Source organism: Neoarius graeffei, chromosome 5 (assembly GCF_027579695.1).
Source record: "Neoarius graeffei isolate fNeoGra1 chromosome 5, fNeoGra1.pri, whole genome shotgun sequence".
NCBI classification, from domain to species: Eukaryota; Metazoa; Chordata; class Actinopteri; order Siluriformes; family Ariidae; genus Neoarius; species Neoarius graeffei.
The window spans coordinates 74,700,159-74,727,202 of NC_083573.1; the positions used below are offsets into that span (position 1 = coordinate 74,700,159).

A 27,044-nucleotide genomic window follows, 5' to 3' on the forward strand; every position below is an offset into this window, starting at 1 on the left:
TGCATGTGCGGCCATGCCAATGTTTCATTCTTCCATGTAGGGATGCATTCAGTACGCAGGTGCACTAATCATTCAGCTCAGCTTCCCCTGAATGGATGACGGGAGGGAGTTGTGCACTTTCACATCAGCTTTGTATGATTGATCATGGATTCTGGGTCAGATAGCAGATGGTCGGGTCTGTATCGAGGGTGATGGGGGTTGCTGCAGGCTCCTCCTGCTGCAGCACATTTAAATCAGTACAAAGGAGTCTTTCTCTCCTGAGAAGAGATTGACACAACTAGTGCAGTCACATGACCACTCAGTTCTGGCACGAGAACCAGGTAGGAGCTTCATATGGCATCGTCCTGACACTGTTAGCCAGCCAGCTTAAAAAGAGCTTATGAGTCGGGACGATCACTTTTTACCTGCAAATCACCATTAAGTCAGCAATATTGTTTTACATTAAAGGTTTTGATGGAATGGACATCGATTGCGTTTCCATGTGTTGGCTGTGAAGGGGTGCATTAAGGAACTCCATAGTCAAGTACTCTTACAGAAGAGACAATGTTTTCCCAATAATGTTTTAATATTGTTTAGACTACTAACAGGGGAAATAAAACACAGGTCAATGCAGTGATGCACACCTTAGAAAGGTGAAGATCAGTTAAAGGGGCCGGCTCACCAATCCAGGATCCCATTTGTTGTTTTTGTGTTGAAAGCAGGTCATTGTTACCTGCTAGCGCTTCGTGCAGCAGGTAACCCATCATGAACTTATTCATCTACATGGAAGCTCTAAGCCTCATCTTATATTAGCCATGGCCTAGTAGTTAGAGAAACGGCTTTGGGACTGAAAGGTTGCATTTGATTCCCTGGACCAGTAGGAATGGCTAAAGTGCCCCTGAGCAAGGCACCTAACTGCATCTGCTAGATGCCTGCAATGTAACGTGCTTTCTATAACCGCCAAGGCTGGTTCAGATCAGTTACAATGGAATAAAACGAAAATGGTTTAATTTTTTTTTTTAAATTTCATTTTACGATTTAATGGCCTCTAATTGTGGATTTTTGCAGGTTAAAAAAAAAAAGAGCTATACATCAAAAACAGCACACTCACTACTTGGCACAAAGGATTCTGGGAATGGTGAGCTGGCCCTTTTAAAGACAGATACAGCAGACTTTATCAGTAATTTATGGAAGGAACAAGTAAGTTCAAAGTCCAGAGTGCTAACCGTTAGAGAATGGAACCTCTTTAATGGCTCTGAAAATAAATAATACAGAAGATACATATCCTTTTAAGCATAAATATTCATATTAGAACTGATCTCTAAATAAAATACAAACACAACTGAAGTATAACACAAAGTTATTTTGACTGGCACCATTACTGCCCTCTACAGTCTACACAGACATTTATCTTGTGTTTTTCTTGTACCTTAGAGATCAACTTGGCAATATTATTTATCCAGTTTCAGCATTATTGGACTTTGGGTGGTTCTCTAACAAATTACTCTTGCTGCAGAAAACTAACAAACAAACAAAGGTGAAACAAAGAAAGCAGACTAAATGCAACTGCATCTGAGCCTTTATTTTGGACAGGTTAAGAGAACATATAACAAATCTATTCATGATCACTGATCAAAATGGAAAAAAAACAAACAAACAGAAGGATATGTACAGTACATGTGATGCATGGATCATAGTGAAGCACTTATTTTCATGTTAAAATACCCCAGAGTGATGTGCAACAACCACACTGATTCAATATTGAATTTCTACATACTCTGCAAAATGGACCACTTGTGATTTTGGTTTAAAAATACAATAGTTCCTTTTACAATAGGACATGGATCCCTGCGTCCCAGGGGAAGCCCATGGCCTCAGGCACAACAATGTGCTGTTCTAAACTTTAAAACAATATCAGCTTAAGCCCTTGAGAAGAAAAAAAAAAATGTGTCCGGCTTCAAACAACGGCTTCCAGACTACGGTGTGCGGAAAGGCTGAGGCGGATATACTCTCACCACGCTGAACATATCTGCAGCATGAGTCACTCACACAGTACAGTATCAAAATGGAAAATGAGATAAAATAAGGGAAACACTCGGTGCTACAGTCTTCCCTTCTAATGTGGCTGGGTGAAGCTGAGAGTTCCTGCAATGTCAAAGGAAGGGGGGGAGGAAAAAAAACCCCGCAGGTCCATCAATAAGAGAGAGGAGGAGATGAGGATGAGTGTAGGAATAGCAGTCACCCATTCCCTGGATTTGAGATATGCTGTCATTTTTTACTGTAGTTTGTTGATGCTTTGATTCCAGATATTCAAGTATTCTCTAGTTTTAAGGAAGACACTTGTAAGGCTTCTGTGGCAAAAAATAATTAAATCACAAAAACTCTTTGTTGTAGTGAGTTGCTCGAAAGGAAAGAGTTGGTTGAAGCGACTCCCCAAGCAAATATTTCTCAGTTCTTGTGCCATGGCAGAGGCCATTCCAAGCCCCTATACCATTATCCAAGCTAGGGGTGTTGTGTGCGCGCGCGTTCAGTAGGTAGAGGAAGTGGTGCTCATGGCGTCCTCGTTAATGCGTGTGCTTCCTGGGTGTATGCTGGCAAAGTATTTGACATCCTTGTCCATGTCCATCTGCAGAGCTACCAGCGTCTGCTCCAGGGCCTCCTGGTGCGAGTTGGCTGAGTGGAGGAAATATTCTATAGGAGGCAACACAAACGTTAAAGCTTCCCTGAGCATACCCTTCATCACAAACTGTCTAAATACCAGAGACATTTAAGAGAACTACAACTGAAGGGAATTTCTAAAGATTACATCTACTCCTGGACCTCTGTTTTGATTTAGACCAACAAAAACTTATTTGTGCCCAGTACAACCACCATTAATATACTCAACTGAAGATATAAACATTAAATATCTCTTCTACTTTCGCATGGTCCCCTAAGAAACAAGTCAATAGGCTGGCACTGACCCCGCTCCATCAGGCTCTGGCGCAGGGTTTTGGCCAGCAGCACACGAACGTTGGGCACAGGGTCAGATGCCAGCTGCAGCAGAGGAGCCAGCAGGTGCTCGGAGAACTGATCCAATGACACACAGTCCTCCTCTATAGCCAGCTAGAGACAGTGTAAGGAGGAGAGGGGGAGGAATTACATTAAAAGGAAAGAGAATGAATGAACGCACACGCGCGCACACACACGAAAGGGAGAGATAAACCATGAGAGAATGAATACATTTGGGTAGATGCACCATTTGCAAGAATATCCTCCATTAAGGTCCTAAACAGCAGCTCCAATATGCTGAGCACTGAGCAGGTGGCAGCCAGGAAATGCTACACTCCCCTTTACAACACTGGCCACAGTAGAGAGGGGTACTGACCATATGGCAACAATGCTCCAGCTTTAACCATCTTTAAGCAGTTGGTTTATAGTATGAACATTCAACAACGTGCACCTTAAAGGGCTGATGACACGAACATGACTCTATGCAATTTCTTAAATAAACTATACAACATGGCAAACATGTTAGATTTCTGTTATAATTACGTGAAAAGAAGCTGTTGTTACGCGAATATCCAACTTTTAATTGCACAGTGCAAGAAAACTGGGTCCGTGGCTCACGGCCATGTCGTGACGTCAGCGGAAGAACACGCTGCGGTTCACTGGCTGTTCTACTCTGGTTCTACTCAATGGAAATGGCGCATGAAAACGCCGGTGAACTCTCTAGTGCTAGCTCTTCCTCTTCTGGGAGTCTAGAATTGTGTTGATCTCTTCCGAATAGAATCTATGATAGCCTACCCTCTTTACCCTTTGCCTCTCGTTGCTAGGCGGCAGTTACATGAAAGCCGCAAGCTTTCACAAGCAAATACATGACTGATATCACGCCGACTTTATGATTACATTTATGATTATCATGTAGAATCTATAGCTCTACGTACCTTTATCTTATGTCGTTTCACAACACATGTTCTGACAGGAGGACTGTCTTTGGATCCGGCATAGCTACTAGTAGACCCCCTCCGGAATACTGGCAGTGTTGCCAGATTGGGAGGTTTCCCGCCCAGTTAGGCGGTTTCAAGTGCATTTTGGTGGGTTTTGAACACATTTTGGGCTGGAAAACTTCAGCAGTATCTGGCAACAGATACTGCTGATGTTTTCCAGCCCAAAATATGTTCAAAACCCACCAAAAAATGCACTTGAAACCGCCCAACTGGGCGGGAAACCTCCCAATCTGGCAACACTGTGTAGGCACTGCTGATGGTAGCAACACACGTTTGTGCTGAACTGAACACCCAAGAGATTCTTTTAAGCTGGGAAGGGTGTCAAAACAATCCAAATCGAAGTGTTCAGAGCACAGGACGGATGTTGGTGAGGGCTCCCACTTGTCACGAGTGCGCCTGACTTGCTTCACCCACTTCGCATGCAGCTCGGGATCTCTGGGAAACTTGAATAAACTTACCCCATCCTTGTGGGTTTTGGAGCAAAAGCCGGCAACACAACGCGAAGGCATAATAACTATATATATATAATAATGTATAATAAAAATACTAATAATGATAAACTGAACACCTGTCGCATCAACAACAAACTGGTAAGTTAGGAGGAAGGTTCTTTCGCTGACGTCATATAGCTCCTCCTCCTCCTTCGTCTCCTGGGTGCTGCAGCCCCGTCAAATTTGCCCAAATAGCTGCGTTTTTTATCATAACTTGTAAAATAGGCGCCTTCGTGAATTAATATATGGATCATCGGGAATTACTTTTTATGTTATAAAACATCTCCAAAGATGTCAAAAACGTGTCATCAGCACTTTAAAAGTATTCAATATACAATTAAAACAGGAAAAAAACCCACTCACAAATGCAGCTTATTCACAAAACACCCTTGCTTTGTAGTGTTTTGGGGTTTTTTTTGTGTATGCACTGCTTTGCACTGCGCAATATAGCATCACTCAGTGAAGTGAATGCGTTCAATGCAATGAGGTAGAAAGCACTTTAAAGCACTGGCTAGATTAAGTATTCAGGGGCTTCAACACAGAACGTTTAAGAGTGGTGTAGGGCAACGGGAATGTTTGCCCTTACAGTACCTGACAAACAAAAGCAAACGCTTGGCGTCCAGACCATTTCGGAGAGTGGCAGAATTTATCCACTAACTCGCCGAGGAAATCCACCAACAGCGCTGGACATGTGGAAAGTTTCCTGATAATCTCACTGACCTAAACAGAGAAAGAAACAGAAATACAACTTCATACTTAAAAGTGCTCTTAATTAACAAATCAACAACCACACACCATCTGTAAAGAAAGGACAATCAGAACAGCAAATCAACAGAGAAGGCCACAGCACCTACACAACAGGGAGGTTTAAAAAAAAAAAAAAAAAGGCACGTGACCTCTCAAAGGGAACAGCTCGTGTGTATGGCTATGCATACCAGTCTGTAGGAAGTCCACCGCACAGAGGAGACTCTGTCTATGCAGAGGCAGAATGCCAGCGGCCTCAGATAGTCATACACGTCCTGCCCACTATAAAGCTCCAACAGCAGGACCAACTGCCTGTTCGACAAAACCCACACAAACGCACAATTTCTATAACAAAATGGCCAAGACAGTTAAAAAGAACAGGTAACAGGTGCTAATGAACAGCACATTAGGTGGTCATACTCTGCAAGTTCTGATCTGAATCTCCAGTTGCGACTATTGTCTGTGACAAGGAACTCCTGCAACTGGTAGAGATACTTCCTCCTTGTATCCTGATGCAGCAACTAAAAGAGGAAAAGAACAGAAGCATGGCAAGTAAAATCTGTTGCATGTGCTTTAACTGCAAATATACAGAAGTGAAAGATGATGGGGGGAAGAAAAAAAAAATAAAAAAACCCTAAACATAAGAAAACTCTAGAAGTACACAGAATCTAATACTGCAAACTCTCCCAGGAAACACATCACAAAACGTGACTAACCTTGAGGAAGTCATAGAGGTGTCGAAGGACTCCTATGCGCACCTCATCCAGGTCCTTAAGAAAGCCATTGAAGATGGGCAACAGGTCTTCAGCAGTCAGCTGATCACCCAAAATCAGGGCTAATTCGTGGATGGAGAAAGCCAGTGTCCGCCGTACCTTCCACTGTGAGGAGACAAGACAAAAGGGGTGTTCACACGGCAACTTTTACTCCGGTGTAGCACCGGGGCTCCCCGGTAGAGCGTTCACACGGTACAAAGTTATACCGGTGTAGCCCCTGAAAGCTGCTTAAACCGGTGCAAATCTAACCCTGCTTGGGAGGTGGTTTAAGAAATTTACTCCGGAGTAAATGCTAGTTTGCGGTAGCCTGGGCCCGCCCATCCTAAGTGTGACGCAACACGAGGGCCTGTTGCGAGCCTAGTCTGGCAAGGCAAGCTATTTCCAGCTCTTCCAAGCTCCCGAAAAATCGGGAGCCAATCAACGTTGAGCATCTCCAACGGCCCTGAGTAGAGGCGTGTTCAAGGCAGTGACGTCGTAGAACTGCGACCGGAAGCCATAGATTGTTTACAGAATCTATGCCGGAAGCGCTTCATTCACTAGAAACATTACGAACATGGAGCAGCGGCAAGCCTTTGACACAGCGGTAGATGCTGTATTGAAAGCATTCAACGGGAAGTTCTCATTGAAAACGGAGCAAAGAGCAGCCCTGGACGTATTTATCTTCTTCTTGTTACTCAAGCAGTTTCCGTCGCGTCACATACGTCAGAGGAAAGAGTGATGTGATTGGTTTAAGCTTCGTCACAGCCTTTTCTGGCTTCGACCAGTAGCAAACTGAGGCATTTCAGGGAGGCGGGTCAACCACGCCTTTGGGAAACGGTTGGGCTTAATATCTTTGCCAGACCAAATGCTCGCAGAGCTTTGAAGTCGCGTTAGCCAGACTAAGTTTGCGGGGCAGCACCGATATAAAATGGGACGTCTGAACGCTACAGGGGTAGACTCGCTACGCGTGAGGAGAGTTGATTACATACGGGCATTGCATAATTTGCATCCTGGTATTTTGCGCTTCCAAAATGGCGAATATCAACAACAACAGAACTGCGTGTCTTCCAGTGTTGCCAGATTGGGCGGTTTTAAGTGCATTTTGGTGGATTTGAACATATTCTGGGCTGGAAAACATCAGCAGTATCTGGCAACACTGGTGTCTTCATCCACGTTGTTTTCCCGGCGCTTGGTGATGCCATGACAACCGGGTAAAGGAAGTACATTTTCACGCATGCGCATATTTCATTTCCGCATTATTACTATCGTATAGCACGGTCGCAAAAACTGCCATGTGAACGCAAGTGGGGCTGCACCGGTGCTAACACGCTTCTCTCTAGTAAGCAGGTTTGTGACGTGTGAACGCTCCACAAAATTTACACCGGTGCAAGATATATCGCAACAAAATACGGTGCAGCATCGATGCAAATATGTGCCGTGTGAACACCCCTAAAGAAACAGGTGACAAGAGAGAAGGGGGAGGGGAAGCAAAAGAAAGAAAAGAAAAATAGGAAGCAAATGGGTGCAAGTGAACAGAGGCGAAGAGATTGGGGGGGTTGAGAATAAAATAAAACAAGGTGGAGGAAGAAAGGATGAGACACTTATTACTTACATATAATTACATCATGCAACTTTAAGACAGCAGTAATTCTGAGATGTTTAAAAGCCGTATCAAAATTAATAAATAACTTCATCTTGCAAGAGTTGCATCACGTCTTGAAATGACAAAGATGGCATTCTTTAGTCTCAGAAAAATAAAGAGGTTCAGTGAAGAGCACGAAGCAGTATCTCCTTAAACTCTCACTCTACAGAAATGTTTATCAATCCTGCACATAACGGGGTTTTCACGTCTCACAGCTCCGCGTGACCCCAAACTTATTAAAAAGACTGAACTAGATTAAAGCGAGTGAAGGGAAGTGCCCAAATATGTTGGTAGTCCAATGTCAGAGTTGAAAAACACTACTCTAAAGTAGGCCAGTAAGTGGTACAATGAACAAGACTATGCATGCCTAGCAGCAGACTGCCACTGACTGCACAGCATTTTAAAGTTAATGATAAAGGAAGCCCCACCACATGTAGTTTGCTAAATCTCTTCTGCTTGATAGTCATCTTTATTTTTTGCTTCCTTCTCAAACATCCATGTAATCAGACTGACGGGGAGTAAACATCACTATCCAGGAACAAATCATAACTAACCACAAGCTCAGCGAAGAAAGGGAAAGCAAACGCAAAATGCTTGCAGAAGCACCAGCATGCTACAGACAGACAGTATGGGTGTTGAAGTATCACATTCTGAGCTGTAGTCTTACGGCACCTGCATATCAGAGGCGAGGGTCTCGAAGGTGTCTCTGAGGCAATGCCAATTCTGGCGGCCCAGTGTGAGCGCCACACCAGGTAGGCTGTACGCACAATGCTTAGCAATCTCCATATCCACCGTCTGGGCCCGGGACGGGTCCGTCATAGACAGGTATTGATCCAGCAGCGCCTGAGGGACTACATCCTACAGCATACCACAGACAAAACAGCATGTATAATGGGCAAGTGACTTTTTTTTTTTTCCCTCCTCGCAATAATGAGCAGCACAGCTTGAGAACACACAACAAGAGTGCTAGGTAACAAGTTGGGACAAAATCATTGAAACAATTATAAACATTCTGAAATTATAAGCTTGTCAAAACAGCAAGCCACAAAATACAGGGGCAAAATGTGTTTTACCTGCTGCTTGGATTTTTTCTCCTCTTCTGGACTGCTGCTATCACTTAACTCCGAATCATCACCATGACTCACCGGTAGGGTGGATTCTCGGCTCTGAAACACAAACGCCTTACATTTTGAGATGTAGGACTTATGGCAAATCAGCAGTATCTTATAAATCACAGACGACCATTTAAACCGTTTTGATCAAGATATGAAAAATCAAAAAATGATTTTGGACTATAAATATCTGCATACCTCTACATCAGAAGAGTCAATGAGAGGGACGTTACAAGAGCTGAAAGGGTTATCATGGGCCTGCCGAGGTTCCAGGTATGCCTCCTCAACATGAATGTCCAACGACGTGGCTCTCAGAGCAGCAGTCAACACATCCACTTGTGCTGTTACACACAAATTAAATGACAAGGTTAGGAGTGCTTCATTGCACTGCTCAAATATGGTGTCAAAATATATTTAAACAAGACGACAGTCTATATCCCCCGCCCTATACATCAACTATATACCAAGTTTCAAGAGATTATTTGTCACATTTTTCAAGTTCTGCTGCAGGAAACCAACCCTACCTCTTTACACTGACCTCAGCAGCCCATGGCATAAACCCACGGGACCTTTGGTCCAGGTGGGCTAAAAATTAAAATTTCTCACATTTCTTAGTATCAAAAGGCACATATACATTACTTAATCAACACATCTACCAACTTTCAAGACCGCACCACTCAGTTTTCAAGTTCTGCTCCGGAAACAAAACCTACCCCTAAGACTAACCTGAGAGACTAAATATGAAATTGTTTCCATGGAAACATGAAAAAGTAAAATTTCTCAGATTTCTTAGTATGAAAAGGCACATCTACATCACCTTGTTAACATGTATACCAAGTTTCAAATCTGTATCATGAATAGTTTTGGATATATGCTCTGGAAACGAACACTGCTCTTAGAAACTAAGGTCAAAATCTTTCTTTTTTTAAATGTAAAAATTTGAAAAATCCTTTTTTCAAAAATCCAAAAATAGCAAAAGGCACCAGTTCACATGTTGCTTGATATGTATACAAAAGTTTCACGAAGATATCTTCAGTAGTTATAAAAAGGTATGACCCGGAAATGAAAACATTACCGGACGGAACCTGTTTCTATATACTTCGTTTGGGTGGGGGATAATCACAAAAATGTTCTGATTCATGCAAATGCTATACTTATGGAATGCTGTTCTAACTGCATTTGATGAGCGCTTAGAACAAAGTAAATTTATATGGTACAATGAGTGAATGAAGGCGTTAGGCATACTTGTCAACTGACAATGAAAACACAGGCCTGAACATGAGCTTGCTATGAACGCGCACAGAAACCCATGATTAACACACCTGCTTGTTAGGACACACACACACACACACACACACACACACACACACACACACACAGGTATGCATTGTACAAACCTACATTTTCACCTTCTGACAAACATCTGCACAGTGCAGTACAATGTGATGCCATAATAAGCCGACTATATATTTCCAAATTTCACAGTTTTTACACGATTCTCTTACCAAAATAAGTTTGAAACTTTTTTTTTTTAAAGAAGTGGTTATAACATAACTATGACCAATCCAATCAAGTCTGAATTTCACAGAGCTTGGATTGGAGTATATGGGATATAAAAAGCATTTACAGCAGACACCAAAACTTATTACAATCAGGGTCAGGGCATATTGAGAGAGCCAAAAAAAAAAAAATTTCACTCTAAATTAAAAAAAAAAAAAAAAAGGGCAGGGGGGAGGAGGAGGAAATCACTGGGACTTTTTTTTTTTAAATCCTGGGACCTATTTTCCCATGTTTTTGGGTCAAAATATTTACTAGACACATACATAATATATATTTTTGGAAATAGAACACTAACTAGCAACTGCTATACAGTGTAACCCTATCAGGCAAAGTAAACCGCTAAAGAACCAAAGTAAACAGCTTGTTTTTGAAGCTGACAGGCTCATAATGTTATAAGTGTGACAACATGGAAAGGATCCCAACAGAGGTACACCGTGTTGTGTTTAACTCGATAACTAAAGAAACTGGAAAATATGACTGTTGAAACAGTCACTGTTTTACCTTTCTCTTCTTCCGGTTCTCTGATGCAGCACCTTATTCAGTGCCTGTAGTCAATTATCGCACAGGGGATGCCTTCTGATGCTTACAAAAGAAGTCATGCAGAATTTGTAAAGACATTGGTTTCCAAAGTAATGCCTGAATATTTAGGTGATCATGACGTGAATGGGTGTCTGACAACATGGAAAAGATCCCTTTTGTACACAATTATTTAACATGACTACTCATTGACTGGGCGGCATGATGGCGTAGTGGTTAGTGCTGTCGCCTCACAGCAAGAAGGTCTGGGTTCGAGCCCCGGGGCCGGCGAGGGCCTTCCTGTGTGGAGTTTGCATGTTCTCCCCGTGTCCGCGTGGGTTTCCTCCGGGTGCTCCGGTTTCCCCCACAGTCCAAAGACATGCAGGTTAGGTTAACTGGTGACTCTAAATTGACCGTAGGTGTGAATGTGAGTGTGAATGGTTGTCTGTGTCTATGTGTCAGCCCTGTGATGACCTGGCGACTTGTCCAGGGTGTACCCCGCCTTTCGCCCGTAATCAGCTGGGATAGGCTCCAGCTTGCCTGCGACCCTGTAGAACAGGATAAAGCGGCTACAGATAATGAGATGCTCATTGACTTTGGAAACATTTATTGAATTTAAAAAATAAAAAATAAAACCTAATCCATTATTATTACTCATCCACGTGGACACTTCATAAACCTGTTTAATATTAATGTCTGATGTTTTAACAATGTAGTTTAACGATAATTAGATGCGAAATCTAAAACTGAATCGAAGACTTAGCATGCTAGCTCTGTGTAACATAGCTTAGCATCGCTAGTTTAAAATCAATGCTTTAACAACCCACACAGATAAACGACTCGCCTGAGGATTTACCGTTCTGTCCTGTACAGAGTACGCATGGTCACAGCAGCAACCGTGAACAGGTTTATTACTCATTAGTTTGGAGTTAAAGTGAAGCAAAAGTACCACTGAAGGTGAGGAACTCTTCTCGTTATCCTGTACTTGGTTTGGATTACACTAAAAGATGAGAATTCGGGCTTTTAGGGAGGGGCAAACGTGCACTGCTATAAAGGAAAGGGGTGTGCGCTGGATTTATAATACAAGCCAAAACGAGAGCGTCACTCTCGATTATTTTGTTTTCATAATTTACCTCAACTTTCAGTTGCTAATTTGTTAACATGGTGAACAAAAGCCATTATACCCTGGTGGAAAGTACATGCTAGATACACTATTTCAGGACAAATGGTACATCCTGCAGTGTGCAACTGTAAAGTAATAGAAGTTTTTACAGATTTCTCTCATATACGTCATACGTGATAGGACAGACTATGAATGTTTGTAATGACAAATTAATGGTATCAGTGGCAAATTAAACAATAACCAAACCCTGGTATCAAGCCATGTGCCAACGGTGTGCTGCTGTTACACAGGAGAAAGCAGAGGAGTAGAATATACTCAATTTTGCAACTGAGCCAATGATATACAAACCCCTATAAGCAACAGCAGCATGCATACGGCCCAAACAAACATGACCTTTTTTTTCTTTTTTTAAAGCAGGGTTTAAGCTGGTAGTCCTCTATTCTTCAGGTATTTATGAAGTAATGTGATGGTATGGCATTTCTAATGAAGCTAAGGCATACATCACAAACAAACAAATAACAATGGAGTTTATGATGCAAAAACTGAAATGACATTCTTCAAAGTTAAACCGCTGGTGTTTTGTCATTCTGTTAACACTGACACACCCTTTTCTATTCAATGTTTGCTCAATTTCCCTGAGCTCATTTCCTTTCACACAAGAATACAAGTCTGACCACCTCTGTTACTAGTGCTTGAGGAACCTTCAAAAATTTACCTCAAATACAGTAATGGGGAATGAATATATTGATCATGTACAATAGGTTACAGTGCTCAGCGTAAATAAGTCCACCCCCTTTGAAAAGTAACATTTTAAACAGTATCTCAATGAACACAAACAATTTCCAAAATGTTGACAAGACAAAGTTTAACATAACATCTGTTTAACTTATAACGTGAAAGTAAGGTTAATAATATAACTTAGATTACACATTTTTTTTCAGTTTTACTCAAATTAGGGTGGTGCACAAATGAGTACACCCCACAACAAAAACTACTACATCTAGTACTTTGTATGGCCTCCATGATTTTTAATGACAGCACCAAGTCTTCTAGGCATGGAATGAACAAGTTGGCGACATTTTGCAACATCAGTCTTTTTCCATTCTTCAACAATGACCTCTTTTAGTGACTGGATGGAGAGTGATGCTCAACTTGTCTCTTCAGAATTCCCCAAAGAAAATAATTTCTTTATACCACAAAGGTGAAGGCTACAAGAAGATCAGCAAAGCTTTACTTATCAGTCAGAATACTGTAGCAAAAGTGGTACAAAAATTTAAGAAAGATGGAACTGCGACCATCTCACAGAGATGTCCAGGTCGTCCACGGAAGTTAACACCTCGACAAGAGCGTCTTCTGATGAGAAGGGTTGAAGAAAATCGGCATGCGAGTTCACTGCAGTTACCTAAAGAAGTAGAAAGCCAAACTGGGGTGATTATTTCCCGTGATACAATACGGCGTACACTGCAGAGGAATGGCATGCATGGATGCCGTCCACAAAAGAAGATTTCCTAAAGCCCAGGCACAAAAAAGCCCGCCTACAGCTTGCCAGGCCCCATGCTGACAAAGATGAAGACTCTATACTCTGGAGTGATGAGACCAAGATAAATGTTTTTGGAACTGACGGCTTCAAAACGGTATGCTGTCGCAAAGGTGAGGAATATAAAGAAAAATGCATGGTGCCTACAGTGAAACATGATGGTGGCAGTGTCCTTATGTGGGGCTGCATGAGTGCTGCTGGTGTCGGGGAGCTGCATTTCATTGATGGCATCATGAATTCACAGACGTATTGCTCTATACTGAAAGAGAAGATGCTACCATCACTCCGTGCCCTTGGTCATCGTGCACTTTTCCAACATGACTAAACACACATGAATTCACAGACGTATTGGCCACTGTTGGATTTCTGAAGAAGAACAGGGTGAAAGTGATTCAGTGGCCAAGTATGTCTCCTGATCTGAACCCAATCGAACACCTATGGGGAATTCTGAAGAGACAAGTTGAGCATCACTCTCCATCCAGCCACTGAAAGAGATCATTGTTGAAGAATGGAAAAAGACTGATGTTGCAAAAATGTCACCAACTTGTTCATTCCATGCCTAAAAAACTTGGTGCTGTCATTAAAAATCATGGAGGCCATTACAAAGTACGAGATGTAGTAGTTTTTGTTGTGGGGTGTACTCATTTTTGCACCACCTTAATTTGAGTAAAACTGAAAAAATGTGTAATCCAAGTTATATTATTAACCTTACTTTCACGTTATAAGTTAAACAGATGTTATACTAAACTTTGTCTTGTCAACATTTTGGAAATTGTGTTCATTGAGATATTGTTTAAAATGTTACTTTTCAAAGGGGGTGCACTCATTTACGCTGAGCACTGTACATGGTAAACATTTATTAAGCAAACCAGGAGGGCTTTGCTTACAAATAACCTTAAAAGCAACTCTAAACCCTTGAATATGTCAAAGCAAATAAAGACACAAAGCCAAGTAAGCTGGGCTTTTCCTCAATTGAAAACTCAAAGTCCTTTCTGAAATTGTGTCTGTGTAACAAACCAAACAAACATAAAAAGACCAGGGATCTAATGAATGAAATTCTGCAGTTATTCTGTAATACAATCAAATCTAATATGGTCATACATTGCCTGCCCAAAAAAAATTTGACAATTGAGTTTAAATAAGCAAATACTTAAGAACCTTTGACTGGATGATTACCGCAGTGACTGTGTTTCAGCTGGCAACAATTTTTTTTTAAACTCTAACTGATGCAGTGAGTAGCTTCATTTCTTAACCATGTTGGAAGATGCATCCCGTGGTCATGGAAAAGATGTTACTGTCTTTCAGAGGGGTCAAATTATTGGCCTGCATCAAGCAAAGAAAACTAATGGCCCTTTTCCACTACCCTTTTTCAGCTCGCTTCAGCTCACTTCAGCCCGACACGGCTCGCGTTTCGACTACCTCAGAGCAGCACGACTCAGCTCGCTTCAGCCCTACTCAGCACCCAAAACTCGCACGGTTTTGGAGTAGGGCTGAAGCGAGCCAAACCGAGCCGAGTGGGGCTAGGGGCGTGAGGAGACACTCCCCTGTGCACTGATTGGTGAGGAGGAGTGTCCTCACACGCCCACACACACCCCGCGAGCACGCTGGGATCTGTAAACACCGTAAACCCGGAAGAAGAATTACGAGAATTTCTGAAGCCTTATGTGCCTCGCCTCATCTATACACTCTTGCCAGTACCTGTTGGCGTTGTCGGTGACAACAAGCCACAGCACCAAGACCAGCAACACGAACGACTCCATGTCCTCCATGTTTATTGTTTACTATCCGGGTCGTGAGACTACCGCTTAAAAGGTCGCTGATGTCACTGTTTGCGCCGCCTAACGACATCACGTGACGTCCACCCACTTTCGCTAACTCCACCCAGTGTGTCCACCCACTTCCAGCCAGCACGGTTCAGCGCGGTTGTAGTAGAAATGCAACTGCAACAGCCCCGCTCAGCTCGACTCAACCCAACTCAGCCGCGTTGGTAGTGGAAAAGCGGCATAAGAAAATTGCTGAAACGACTGGGATTGGGTTAAGAACTATCCAACATATTATTAAAACCTGGAAGGATGGTGGTGAACCATCACAACTTTGCAGAAGAAATGTGGTCAGGGGAGGGGAAAAAAACAAAACAAAACAACCTTGACTAATTGGAGAAGACTTAAATGCTCGGTGAAATCAAATCAATCAATCATAAAATGATGTACAGTAGAACTCCTGGCTAGTGAAAGCAAGAGCATTCCCACACACACAGTGCGACAAGAGCTCACAGAACTGGGACTAAACAGCTGTGTGACCATAAGAAAACCACTTGTTAGTGCAGCTAATTGAAAGAAAAGGCTTCAGTTTGCTGTGGAGCAATGGAAAAAGGTCATGTGGTCTGAGGAGTCCAGAATGATTGGCACATCAAGGGAAGTGCATTAAGAGATGCAACTGTCATGCGTAGTGGCCACTGGACAAGCCTCTGGAGGCAGCGTTATGATCTCACATGGCTTCAGTTGGACAGGTCGAGACTCAGCAATGCTATAGGAAAATAAAATGAAGTCAGCTGACTACCTGAGTGTACCGATGACCAGATTATCTCATCAATGGATTTTTTTTTCCTTCCCTGATGGGATGGGTATATACCAGGATTCACTTGAGCTCAAACTGTGTGTGTGTGTGTGTGTGGGGGGGGGGGGGGGGGGGGGGGGGGTTCAGGGAGCATGAGGAATAACTTTCACACATCCTGACCTTAGCCCCATTGAAAATCTTTGGGATGTGCTAGAGAAGAACTTGCAGAATGGTTCAACTCTCCTGTCGTCAATAGAGCATCTTGGTGAAAAATTAATGCAACTCTGGATGGAAATAAAGTTGTTGAAAACAATGCTACTGCAAATGTGCACCATAATCAAAGCCAAAGGCGGTCCAACAAAATATTAGTGTGTGCAACCTTTTTTTTTTTTGGCCCAGGAAGTGTCCATCATAAATCAACTCGATCTATCCCAAAAGCCACCAGCAAAAAAACTTCAAAACTACTAACAGGCAAGTCATATTTTCTTTTGGACTTGTGAACATCTAAATATATATAATAAATCTAGAACGTAAAATTAAAAAAAAAAAAACTTTTTGGACATTCTACAAGTTACATTACAGTACTTTTCTAAAGTACATTTTGAGCCATTTTCAATCAGTTTATTAAAAATAAAAGGTGAACACACATTTTCTCAGCCAACACTTTTGTTTGATTATCGTACAGACAACCATCAGCCACCAAAAATGTTATTTAAAAAGATGTTTGTTGGGAGTTTACCAGACATCTCTGTTCCAAACTGGAACATTAACCACATACTAAATCAAGAGTTAATGATAAATGCTGGAAATACAAAAAAAAAAAAAAAGCCACCCCACACACCACCACATCCATAGTGCAGGCTTTCGTCTAAACGGGGGAACAGGGGTGCTGCGCCCTCTTACTCTCGGCGTGCGCCCCCTTACCGACTCCGTGAAAAATCCCAGCAACACTACGTGACAATGCGTCTGATCATCAAATACGTTATAATTGCTCCAAAAATATTCCAGTCATAGTAGATACACCGCCAGACGGTACAAAAACAATCCGAATTGGCGTTTTTCAGACTGAGGCGCCATGTTGTTTAGTTGTTTACTTGTCGCGGCTGCTCTCGCGAGATTTGACATGGGTTACATACAATGTCAGCTGACTTGTAGAGCGAGATTTCTCGAGACTGAATGACCTTTCACCCACCGGCGCAAGAGCTTTTGACAGAAGTAGTTCGCGAGTTGTTTTTGTTGACACTTGGGCATTTAAAGATGTCATCCCGCGGCACGAAGCGGAAGAAAGCCAAAGACTGTCTGGGACAGAAGAAGATTACTTCTTTCTTTTTCAATGTTGACAGACAATTTGTTACAATTTCCCTCTCAGATAGCCTCAGAATGTCCCATTGGAGCATTTTTCAAAGGCTTTGCACGGCGGGGGGGGGGGGGGGGGGGGGGGGGGGGACCGGCACCATCTCCCCCCCCGCTTCGCTCCCTCGCCATGGTGAGCGCCCTCATACGAAATTTTTCTAGAAAAAACCCTGCATAGTGGGATGTCGTTACAGCCTGCATTTCAGTTACAAAACACTACTTCAGAACAGGAGCTTTGCAGCTCATTGCATAGCATGAGCCAAATGTGTAGCCCCTTAACCCATTCTGCTGTTTTCGTATGATGGCCTTTGCAGAAATCTAAAAAAAAGTACAGCATGAACATGTGTAAAGGATCCTTTGAAGTGTAGAAGGAAGAATATTATGAAGCAAAAAAAAAAAAATTCATGTTTATGAAGCCTTGCTCTGTAATGTGTTTGTCGTCACCCAGTGCTTTCACAGTAATTAACAAAAAAAAAAAAAACAACGCCCTCCTTACCTTTGACATCAGGGTCATCAATATGGGGTTCCAGGTTCTCAATGAGCTCCTCCAGCTGCTTCCTATCGAGAGCAGGTGTGGAGACCTGGGTAGAGGAGCTGGCAGCAGAAACTTCATCATTACTGTTGCACTTCTCCTCCAACAGCTCCAGGTCGAGGTCTATCTGTGGGATGGGTGTCCGCCAATAATGGAATGAGTTATACAGTTCCTGCTCTGGTATCTCCACTTTCTCTGCCACATGGCTGGGTAGTGTACTGGAGGGAACCTCTGAACTGGTGATCGCGTCTGGGTTCGAGTGAGTAGGATTCTCAGTCACATGGCCTTCTGCAGTGTTTGAGGGGCTAGCCTGTGCTGCAGGGCTTGTGGTTGGTGAGCACTGAAGTTCCTTGGCCAATCGATCTGGGTCTAGATCACCCAGCTCAGAAAGGCACTTTGGACTGGGCCTATCGGGGTCAACATGGCAACAGGACTCATCCAGAGGTAAAGCTTCGGCTACCTGCTCCCCTCCGCCCTCCACAGCTACATCCACACCTTCCCGTTCTGACTGGCATAGGTGGCCTTCACAATGCTCTTGAGAGCATGGTGGATTCTGGGAAATGCAGTCAGGCTGCGAAGAGGCAGCTTTTTCTTCATGTGAAAGGCTCTGAGCACTGTCTTTTGTAGCAGGTATGTTATCGCTTGTGGATTTATCACTAGCCCTGGATGGTGGAGAAAAGTACAGAAAAATACAAACAAGATTTTCTACATGTTGTCTGAAGAAACATACTACATTGCAAAATGTCTGGACACATGACCATCACTCCTATAAGTGGGCCTTCCCCAAACTATTGCTACAAAGATGGAAGCACACGGTAGAGGATAACTTTATATGTACTGTAACATTAGGCTCTCTCTTCATTGGAGCAAAATGGCCCAAAAACGTTCCATATACACAAAGTCATAATGAGATCCATGAAGACATCTCATCTCATCTCATTATCTCTAGCCGCTTTATCCTTCTACAGGGTCGCAGGCAAGCTGGAGCCTATCCCAGCTGACTACGGGCGAAAGGCGGGGTACACCCTGGACAAGTCGCCAGGTCATCACAGGGCTGACACATAGACACAGACAACCATTCACACTCACATTCACACCTACGGTCAATTTAGAGTCACCAGTTAACCTAACCTGCATGTCTTTGGACTGTGGGGGAAACCGGAGCACCCGGAGGAAACCCACGCGGACACGGGGAGAACATGCAAACTCCACACAGAAAGGCCCTCGCCGGCCCCGGGGCTCGAACCCAGGACCTTCTTGCTGTGAGGCGACAGCGCTAACCACTACACCACCGTGCCGCCTCCATGAAGACATGATTTGCCAAAGTTGGAGTGGAATCAATCAATAACACTTTATATATCACACACAAAAAACTAATACATACGAAGGATATAATGCTGCCTAGAAATAACTAGTAAGCTAAAGAAGTGGAGAACTCGAGTGGCCTGCATAGAGCCCTGACTTCGACCTGACTGAACAATCTCATGCCTCCTTGTTGCAACATCAGTGGCTGGCTTTAATATTGCTCTTCTGGCTGAATGCACACAAATCCCCACAGTCGCACTCCAAAAATCTAGTGGAATGCCTTCCTAGAAGAGTGGAGGCTATTACAAACGTTTAGCCATATAGTGTAGGTCTTTACACCTTTCCTCCATTCTGTTTTTTTTTTTTGCACTTAGCTCCAGTTACAGGCAAGGCTACTACAGCACAAACTAGTATTACAGTGTTTCAGGTTATGAATCAATACAGATTAGCAAGTACTCTGGACTGTTGCACCATAAGCTGTTTCCACTTCTTGAAAGGTACTCTGTATAGGAGTGTCTGCCAAATAACTCAGTGTAAATAGAAGCAGTAAGTCATTGGGGGGAATAAGCATTGGTGTTAGAAGCATCATTCCTACTGGTTGTGCGATTGTTGGCCTCTCCAGTCAGCCTCTTCTGTGCCCTCTTTGAAGTACTGGCCCACATTAGTGCTTGGACTGGCAAATGTAGAGATAAACTGGCCCAGAGACTGGAATGCTGCCTGACGCACCTGTTGGACACACAGCAGGAAGCAATTAGCTACTCACCGCATGCAGCAAACACCTAAAGGCTTCAAAATTATTTCAAATATTTTTTAGATACATCTCAGATGTCAAGTGTTCATATACAAAGAAAATACAAGAATACAGTTATAATGAAATATGGTTCACTATGAATGCATAACCCTGCACTTCACATCTGCAGACAATGATCACGGCCCAGATTCCAGGCGAGAGAAATTAAAAAAAAAATAATCTCATTTATCTACACAAAACAAACATCCTCAGAGCAGTTGCCCAGGAAAGAGGGAAGTCGCGCACCCAGCGGGACGGGTCACTTATGAGGTTGATGAAAAGAGATGAGAGTTTGGTCCTGCGCACTTCCTGAGAGGTTGCCGAGGATACGGTCATGAAGCACTCTGCGCAGGCCTTCCGCACTCCCCACACATTATCTGAGCAGAGCTGGAAAAACCGTGGCAGCTGCAAAGGAAGACAATGCAGCAGGAAAAAAATAAATAAATAAATAAGGCCACACTTGGAAAGGAAAATCTTTCCCTGTTCCCTGCCCACTATAATTATAAACATTTTAATTCAAATCTAAAATCACGTGTTTATATTATAGGTTGCTGATGCTGCTGTTATTATTATTATAATAAAAAAATAGGAAGCCATAGCCTAAAGGTTAGAGAAGCAGCTTTGGGATCAAAAGGTCGCCGGTTCGATTCCCTGGACCAGCAAGAATGGCTGAAGTGCCCTTGAAAAAGACACCTAATTCACAACTGCTCTCCAAGCTGCTCAGGGTGTGTTGTATGTCACTCTGGATAAGAGTGTCTGCTAAATGCCTGTAATGTAATGTAAAATAATAAACAAACAGGCATTTAGCAGACACTCTTCTCCAGAGCGAGATACAACAAGACCCTGGCATACCCACACCAGTGGGCAGTCTGGGGAGCAGTTGGGGGTTACGTGCCTTGCTCAAGGTCACTTCAGCCATTCCTGCTTGTCCAGGGAAACAAATTGGCAACCTTTTGGTCCCAAATAGCAAAACTAATAATAATAATAATAAATCATCATCATCATAATAATAATAATCGCAAAACTACAAGTTTGTAATTATATCCTAATGGGTTCAATTAAAAATGGACTAGATAAATAAAAGACTACAGCTATATTAGACACCCAGACCGGTAATACAGACATGGAATGTGCATACCGGTTTGGCCTGTACAGGTGAGTACAAATTGGGACATATAAATTTCCTCATAATTAAGCCAACAATGATAGTTAAAACAAGCGCAAGTCTAATCTTTGCTGACCAACATGAACAGAGCTGTACAGTGCGAGAATATTGTAGCACAAGCCGTAAAATCCACCCTTTACAAGAGAAGTGCAGCTGTGCGAAACAGCTCGTCAGGGTGGCAGTGGATCTGGAGCTTACTTCCGAGCACAAGGCAGAAACACACCCTGAATGGGACACAGGATACTAGACACAGGCTCACAGACACCTAGGGGCAACTTAAGAGTAACCAATCCACTTTCCAACATGCTTTTTGGGAAATCCATACAGGAACAGAACGTGCAAAACTAAACTCTGAATGGAACAGGTATTGTTGTAGACTTTTCATCTCTCACTGCTGCACCCTTCTAACACCAGAGAGATAGCTCTGTGTAAACCCATGCAATCATTTTAAAACCTCAAGTGCAAATAAGGCGTCCATACCAGCAATTCTTCTGTTGTTTCTCCGCCAACAACAGTGCAGATCTCACCAAAATTTGCTGCACACACCTATCAAGTGAAGAAAAATTACAGCATGAAGTCACAATACACCCACTTCTATATCCACGACAGTCTTGAACAGCAAATCAAAACTGTTCTTCACTGCAATTAGATTTGTGAAAGGGCCAATCCGAGATGCCTACCTTGCGTACATGGAACATCCTGCAGTCACAGCACATCTCACAGAAGCGTGGAAGGAAGAGGCGCTCTGTAATATCCTTCCCCACCATGGGTGCCATTTTGCAAATAATCTGTTTTTAAACATTAGGGTTAAAACAAAAATGCTGAAAACAAGTCATAGGGTCAGAATGTCAAGTTATCCATTGAAAAACTCACTGCCATAGCTTCAGTCTTGACATCATCATTGCTGTCTGGGGCGGTGAGATCGACAAGAACAGGACAGACAAGATTCTCAATGTCTGCCCGCTCTATCAGCTCCTGCTCCAGAAGCATCAGAAGGGCTGCCTGGCTTGTCTTCCTAACCTGTTAGACGGTGGAAGCAAAAGGAAACACAATACTGAGGTGAAAAATGGTCGTCACACTTACACTATGTATGGTGATATACTAGCAATACACTACACCTCCTGACCCCCAGATGTGGGAGTCCTTAATATGAGCAAGCATGGGTATAATTAATAAAAAAAATAAATAAAGTCAACATGAGAAAGAGCTAAACATTTATTTACTGATGCAGTGGTCTAATCCAGCATTCTGAAACGTAAAGAATGAAATGCTTCTTTCAATCTCTGGTTAAAGGATTTCTGAAACACCCTACTTTAACCCTACGTACCGGTAAGTGCATATAACAGAATATAAACAAAAGATGCAGGTTTAAACACATACACACTTACCAGGTTGTTCTGATCAGCTAAATATCTCACTACAATGGGCAGCAAATACTTTGAAAATGCGAAGGGAATGGAAGGTCGGTTTTCTTGGCAGAAAATGGCAATATGAGGAATTTGCTCCATAAGCTCGGCTCGAACTGTAGGCTCTTTAAAAACAACACACACACACACAGCCTGTTATATTAACACAATCTGGATTAAACAAGACCACTAACCAAATGACCACAATGATAAAGCGTGTCATGTTTCAGAGACACAATGGCATCTTCTCATTTGGCAAATGGTAACTTTGCAGCAGAACAAATTTTTCGTTGTATTTCTCATTCTTCAGCTTTGGTTGTGTTGAATAAGGACATTCACAAAAACTTAAGCAAGACATGCATAACACAGCCGGCCATTTTTTTTTTTTCTTAAACCAGGAACCTTCAAAATCTGAGTAGCTTGATCACCTTTCCCTGCACTGTACAGCAAAAACACCTACAAGTCTCTAGGACATAGCCGTTAGCGAGCTAGTTAGGTGTGCAAAGCCTTTAGATTTTGCCTTGTAAGGTAGCAGCCTGGAACAAACACTTTAATAAGTCACACCAGTCCCATCAAACATTAATGGGTGCTAAAGGGAAAGGATTTCTTTGTAACACGCTGAACCTGAGACAGCGTTCTACTCTAAATATAACATCACCTTTCTAGAAAGGTACACATAGTTTTAACACAAAACAATGAGAGAGAGTGTTCATTTCAAATGCTGAAAAGCAAACGGGGAAAGAGAGAGAAAAAAAAAAAAACCACGAAATTTACCCGAGTCCTCTGCAAGTCTGCTGACTCTCTCAAGGACTGCAATACAATCCCTCTCATCCTCACTAACTGCTTTGAGTGTATCCAGCAAACTGCGAGCCACCATCTGTCTGTGAATAAAATACTAATGAGAGGTGTGCGCTATGGCAAGCATCTCTGGAAAACAAAATGCCAAAATTAATGCAAAGACAATTACAAAACATCCTTCGGTATGCTAGACATTCAAATATTAAGAGAGACACCCTGCTCTTTCTCCTCTCAACAGAAAAACTACTGAATACACCTCCAATTGTTAGTTTGAAACAAACCTCGTGAATGGGCATACTAATGAGAGCCAATACTATTATAAATCGAATACAATCTACATTTTAGTACCTGTTAAATATGTTTTCGCTTGTGACGTATTTATCCAGCCTCCCCAGGGGTGTCAGCATCTCATCTTGCGATACAAAATCCAAGGCTGAAGGTATAATAATGACGTCAGACTCTGAGCTGTAGTCATCCACACCAACTATTAGAGACATTGGGAATATTAAGACCAGAACCCACCACCCAGCACACATTCCGGTAGTGATGAAGACCATTACCCATTAAAGAAGAGTGACCAGAACACACTGAAAGACGAGACACGCCGCTTGATTTTTTTTAAATATATATTATGCAAATATGATAGTACAGTAGAGTCAGACTGTGCATATAATAGGCAAAACAACAGTCAATGAAGTTAGCCATGCAGACACGAGACAGAGCTCCATGTACAAGTTTACAAACAGCCCACTCGTCGCTGAGGCCTTTTCCGAGCACTTATTTCTATCAAGAAAGGAGCGGCAGGGTTGGTTTTATGGAAGTAAATTTTAACCTGTCCTACCACACACAAACTAGGTACCTCGTCAGGACACAGCGCAGCATTTATGAGTTAGAAAGATCTGATAAAGCAGGTAGGTTGTGCAGCACATTCCTCTCCTATCTGTGAAGATACTCAGTCATCCAGGTACATAGTAATCTGTGGTTGGTAGAAGAGAGCAACTGGACTTGCTTGAAGACGTTTCACCTCTCATCTGAAAGGCTTCCTCAGTTCTGTCTGACTAATAGGGAGTATCAAGTATTTATCCTCTCATGGATCATCATAGAATCCGAATGCTGATGGGTGCATTGTAGGTGGCTGATAAAAGATGTCTTAGACCCCCCCCATTCAGTGATGGTAGTTCCAGGTTGACAAAAATGAACGATCCTCTCTGGCTAAGGCCAAGTTTACATTAGACCGTATCTGTCTCGTTTTCTTCGCGGATGCACTGTCCGTTTACATTAAACCGCCTGGAAACGCCGGGAGGGAAACGGGAATCCGCCAGGGTCCACGTATTCAATCCAGATCGTGTCTGGTCCGGTGCTGTGTAAACATTGAGATACGCGGATACGCTGTGCTGAGCTCTAGCTGACGTCGTCATTGGACAACGTCACTGTGACATCCACCTTCCTGATTCGCTGGCGTTGGTCATGTGACGCGACTGCTGAAAAACGGCGCGGACTTCTGCCTTGTATCACCTTTCATTAAAGGAGTATAAAAGTATGAAAATACTGCAAATACTGATGCAAATACTGCCCATTGTGTAGTTATGATTGTCTTTAGGCTTGCCATCCTTCCACTTGCAAGTGGTAAGTGATGTGCGCTGAGATCACACACACAGCGGCTCAGTCCCGAATCGTGGCTCGTGCACTTCACTCGCGCGCTCTGTGAGCTGCGCAGGGCCAGAGTGCGCACCCTCCAGAGGGCACTCGCTGTTCAGGGCGGAGTGATTTGGAGCGCAGGATGCCTGCGGAGCCGAGCGTATCCGTGTATTAGTGTTGCTGTGTGCACGCAAATCGTGTACTGGCGTTGCTGTGTGCACACTAATCGTTTTAAAAACGTTAATCTGATGATCCGCTGATACGGTCTAATGTAAACATGGGCTCAGATGTCTGCCAGTTTTCTGGAAGTCCTCTCATACTCCCGCACCAGTCGAAGGGATCTCATCCCAAAGTGCGTAGAAACATTTAGTCAGACAGAACTGAGTAAGCCTTTCAGATGAGAGGCGAAACGTCTTCAAGAAAGTCCAGTTGCTCTCTTCTACCAACCACAGATTCCTCTCCGATGTTTCTGTCAGATAGGTTGTCAGATCTTCATATCGCTCACTGACAGCTAGCTGAGTTTTACAGTAGTCAGGGTCAGTTCCTAGGTAGTTCTGGATCACCTGATTTCTGAACAGGTTTTAGAATTTACCTGCTCAAAGACAGTTGACTGAACTCAGCAGGTGTGCTGGAGGAAGGAAAAATCATCAGATATCCAAAATCACTCCGGGTCTCCAGTACTGGAACCGGTGGAACCAGCTTGAATACAACTAGTACAACATATAGAAGCATCTGGGGGTAAGAGGCGAACCCTGGACATGACTGTACAAGCCCAAATGCTTGGACATGATAGGATACTAAACGTCCTACTCAACTGCTGGAAGTCGGAGAAGCCAGTCATCTATTTCCGTTTTGCCGAAGCTGGAATTCCTTGCTTGTTTGTGACAAAACATTTATGCTAATCTTTACATTATTAAGCTATTTCGTTCAAATAAACTGAAAACACTGGGTTAAAATCCACTGCCGCTGAGTACTAAACGTTACCGTAGGCCTCTGTGAGGAGCAAAGTTTACCCGGTGAGTCTCCTCGCTAACCCGCACAGCCAGACTGCTTTGGGGAACGTTTAGCCCGGATACTGCAGAATGACAAGTGTGTGTGCGCGCCGAAGATGAAAAAGAGCAGCATTTCACATTTAAATACACACCACAATACTTACATCCGTCTATCTCCTCTTGAGACTCTTCCTGAAGCAGTGAAATATCTGTGACAAACACATGAAAACGAGTTCAGTCGTGACCATCACCGAGCTACACCTAAACTTCGCTAGCTAGCTCAGATTAGCCAGGCTAGCATGATGTGTTTTCTCTCAGATATATTAAGACAGTTAGCTAGCTAACATTAAGGTAATCAAAAGCAACGACCAAAAACTGGGTTTAAAGCACAACTCTTTTAGTTTCGTGCTGTAACTCAAGTGGACTGCTAACATACCCGCCATCTTGTCCCTGGTCCTACATTTAAAAGTGGTCTGTGCCGATGAGGCGACAACAACTGGAGGGGGAAAGCTAAGCTAAAGCTAAACTATGCAGGAGAACGGAACAGAGCTCGGCACTGAGATCACACTGAGCCCTGTCACTACCCGTAACTTCGCCTCGTCGCCGAGGTGCACTGCGCATGCGTGGATCTGGGTGCCCCCTCGTGAGGTGCACCGCGCATGCGCACACACGGGCGAACGCTGGTGATGGCAAAATTGCACTTTCGGCAGAATGTGGACTACATCTGTCAAAAAAGTTAATTATTAAATATAAACCTCATAATTGTGTATGTATTTTTTCATTTGATTTCGTTGATTATTCTATAAATAAATGAATCTCTGTATCTGTCTATATATACAGTTAGGTCCATATATATTTGGACACTGACACAAATTTTGGTTTTTTACCTGTTTACTGAAACATATTCGAGTTATAGTTATATAATGGACATGGACATCAAATCCAGACTTTCAGCTTTCATTTGAGGGTATCCACATTAAAATTGGATGAAGGGTTTAGGAGTTTCAGCTCCTTAACATGTGCCACCCTGTTTTTAAAGGGACCAAAAGTAATTGGACAATTGA

The 27,044-nt window shown here is 42.9% G+C and overlaps 1 protein-coding gene across 3 annotated transcripts; it reads right to left on the minus strand.

Moving 5' to 3' along the window:
* Positions 1 to 1,540: 1,540 nt before the first annotated feature.
* On the minus strand, positions 1,541 to 26,573 carry ppp4r1 (protein phosphatase 4, regulatory subunit 1). 3 transcript variants are annotated; one of them, XM_060922379.1, is made up of 20 exons: positions 26,417 to 26,573; positions 26,145 to 26,189; positions 23,699 to 23,783; positions 23,327 to 23,433; positions 22,535 to 22,677; positions 22,020 to 22,166; positions 21,827 to 21,934; positions 21,627 to 21,692; positions 20,228 to 20,386; positions 19,787 to 19,917; positions 17,851 to 18,548; positions 8,908 to 9,050; positions 8,671 to 8,763; positions 8,270 to 8,455; positions 5,920 to 6,081; positions 5,624 to 5,724; positions 5,395 to 5,515; positions 5,051 to 5,179; positions 2,943 to 3,084; positions 1,541 to 2,670 (listed from the first exon to the last, which is right to left on the minus strand). In XM_060922379.1, the coding sequence occupies exons 1-20, from the start codon at positions 26,421 to 26,423 to the stop codon at positions 2,507 to 2,509; spliced, it is 2,937 nt and encodes a 978-aa protein (XP_060778362.1). In that variant the 5' UTR covers positions 26,424 to 26,573; the 3' UTR covers positions 1,541 to 2,506. The 3 variants fall into 3 exon arrangements, with proteins under 3 accessions (XP_060778362.1, XP_060778361.1, XP_060778363.1); XM_060922378.1 differs by having other exon boundaries at positions 23,699 to 23,834; XM_060922380.1 differs by lacking the exons at positions 26,145 to 26,189; positions 26,417 to 26,573 and having other exon boundaries at positions 23,327 to 23,479; positions 23,699 to 23,778.
* Positions 26,574 to 27,044: the final 471 nt, after the last annotated feature.

Coding starts and splice junctions, on each gene's coding strand:
- ppp4r1 (XM_060922378.1), bottom strand. Junction 6,082..8,269: donor CCCTCGCCTCTGATATGCAG/GTGCCGTAAGAC, acceptor GTCTCCTCACAG/TGGAAGGTACGGCGGACACT. Junction 5,725..5,919: donor ACCTCTATGACTTCCTCAAG/GTTAGTCACGTT, acceptor TTCCTCTTTTAG/TTGCTGCATCAGGATACAAG.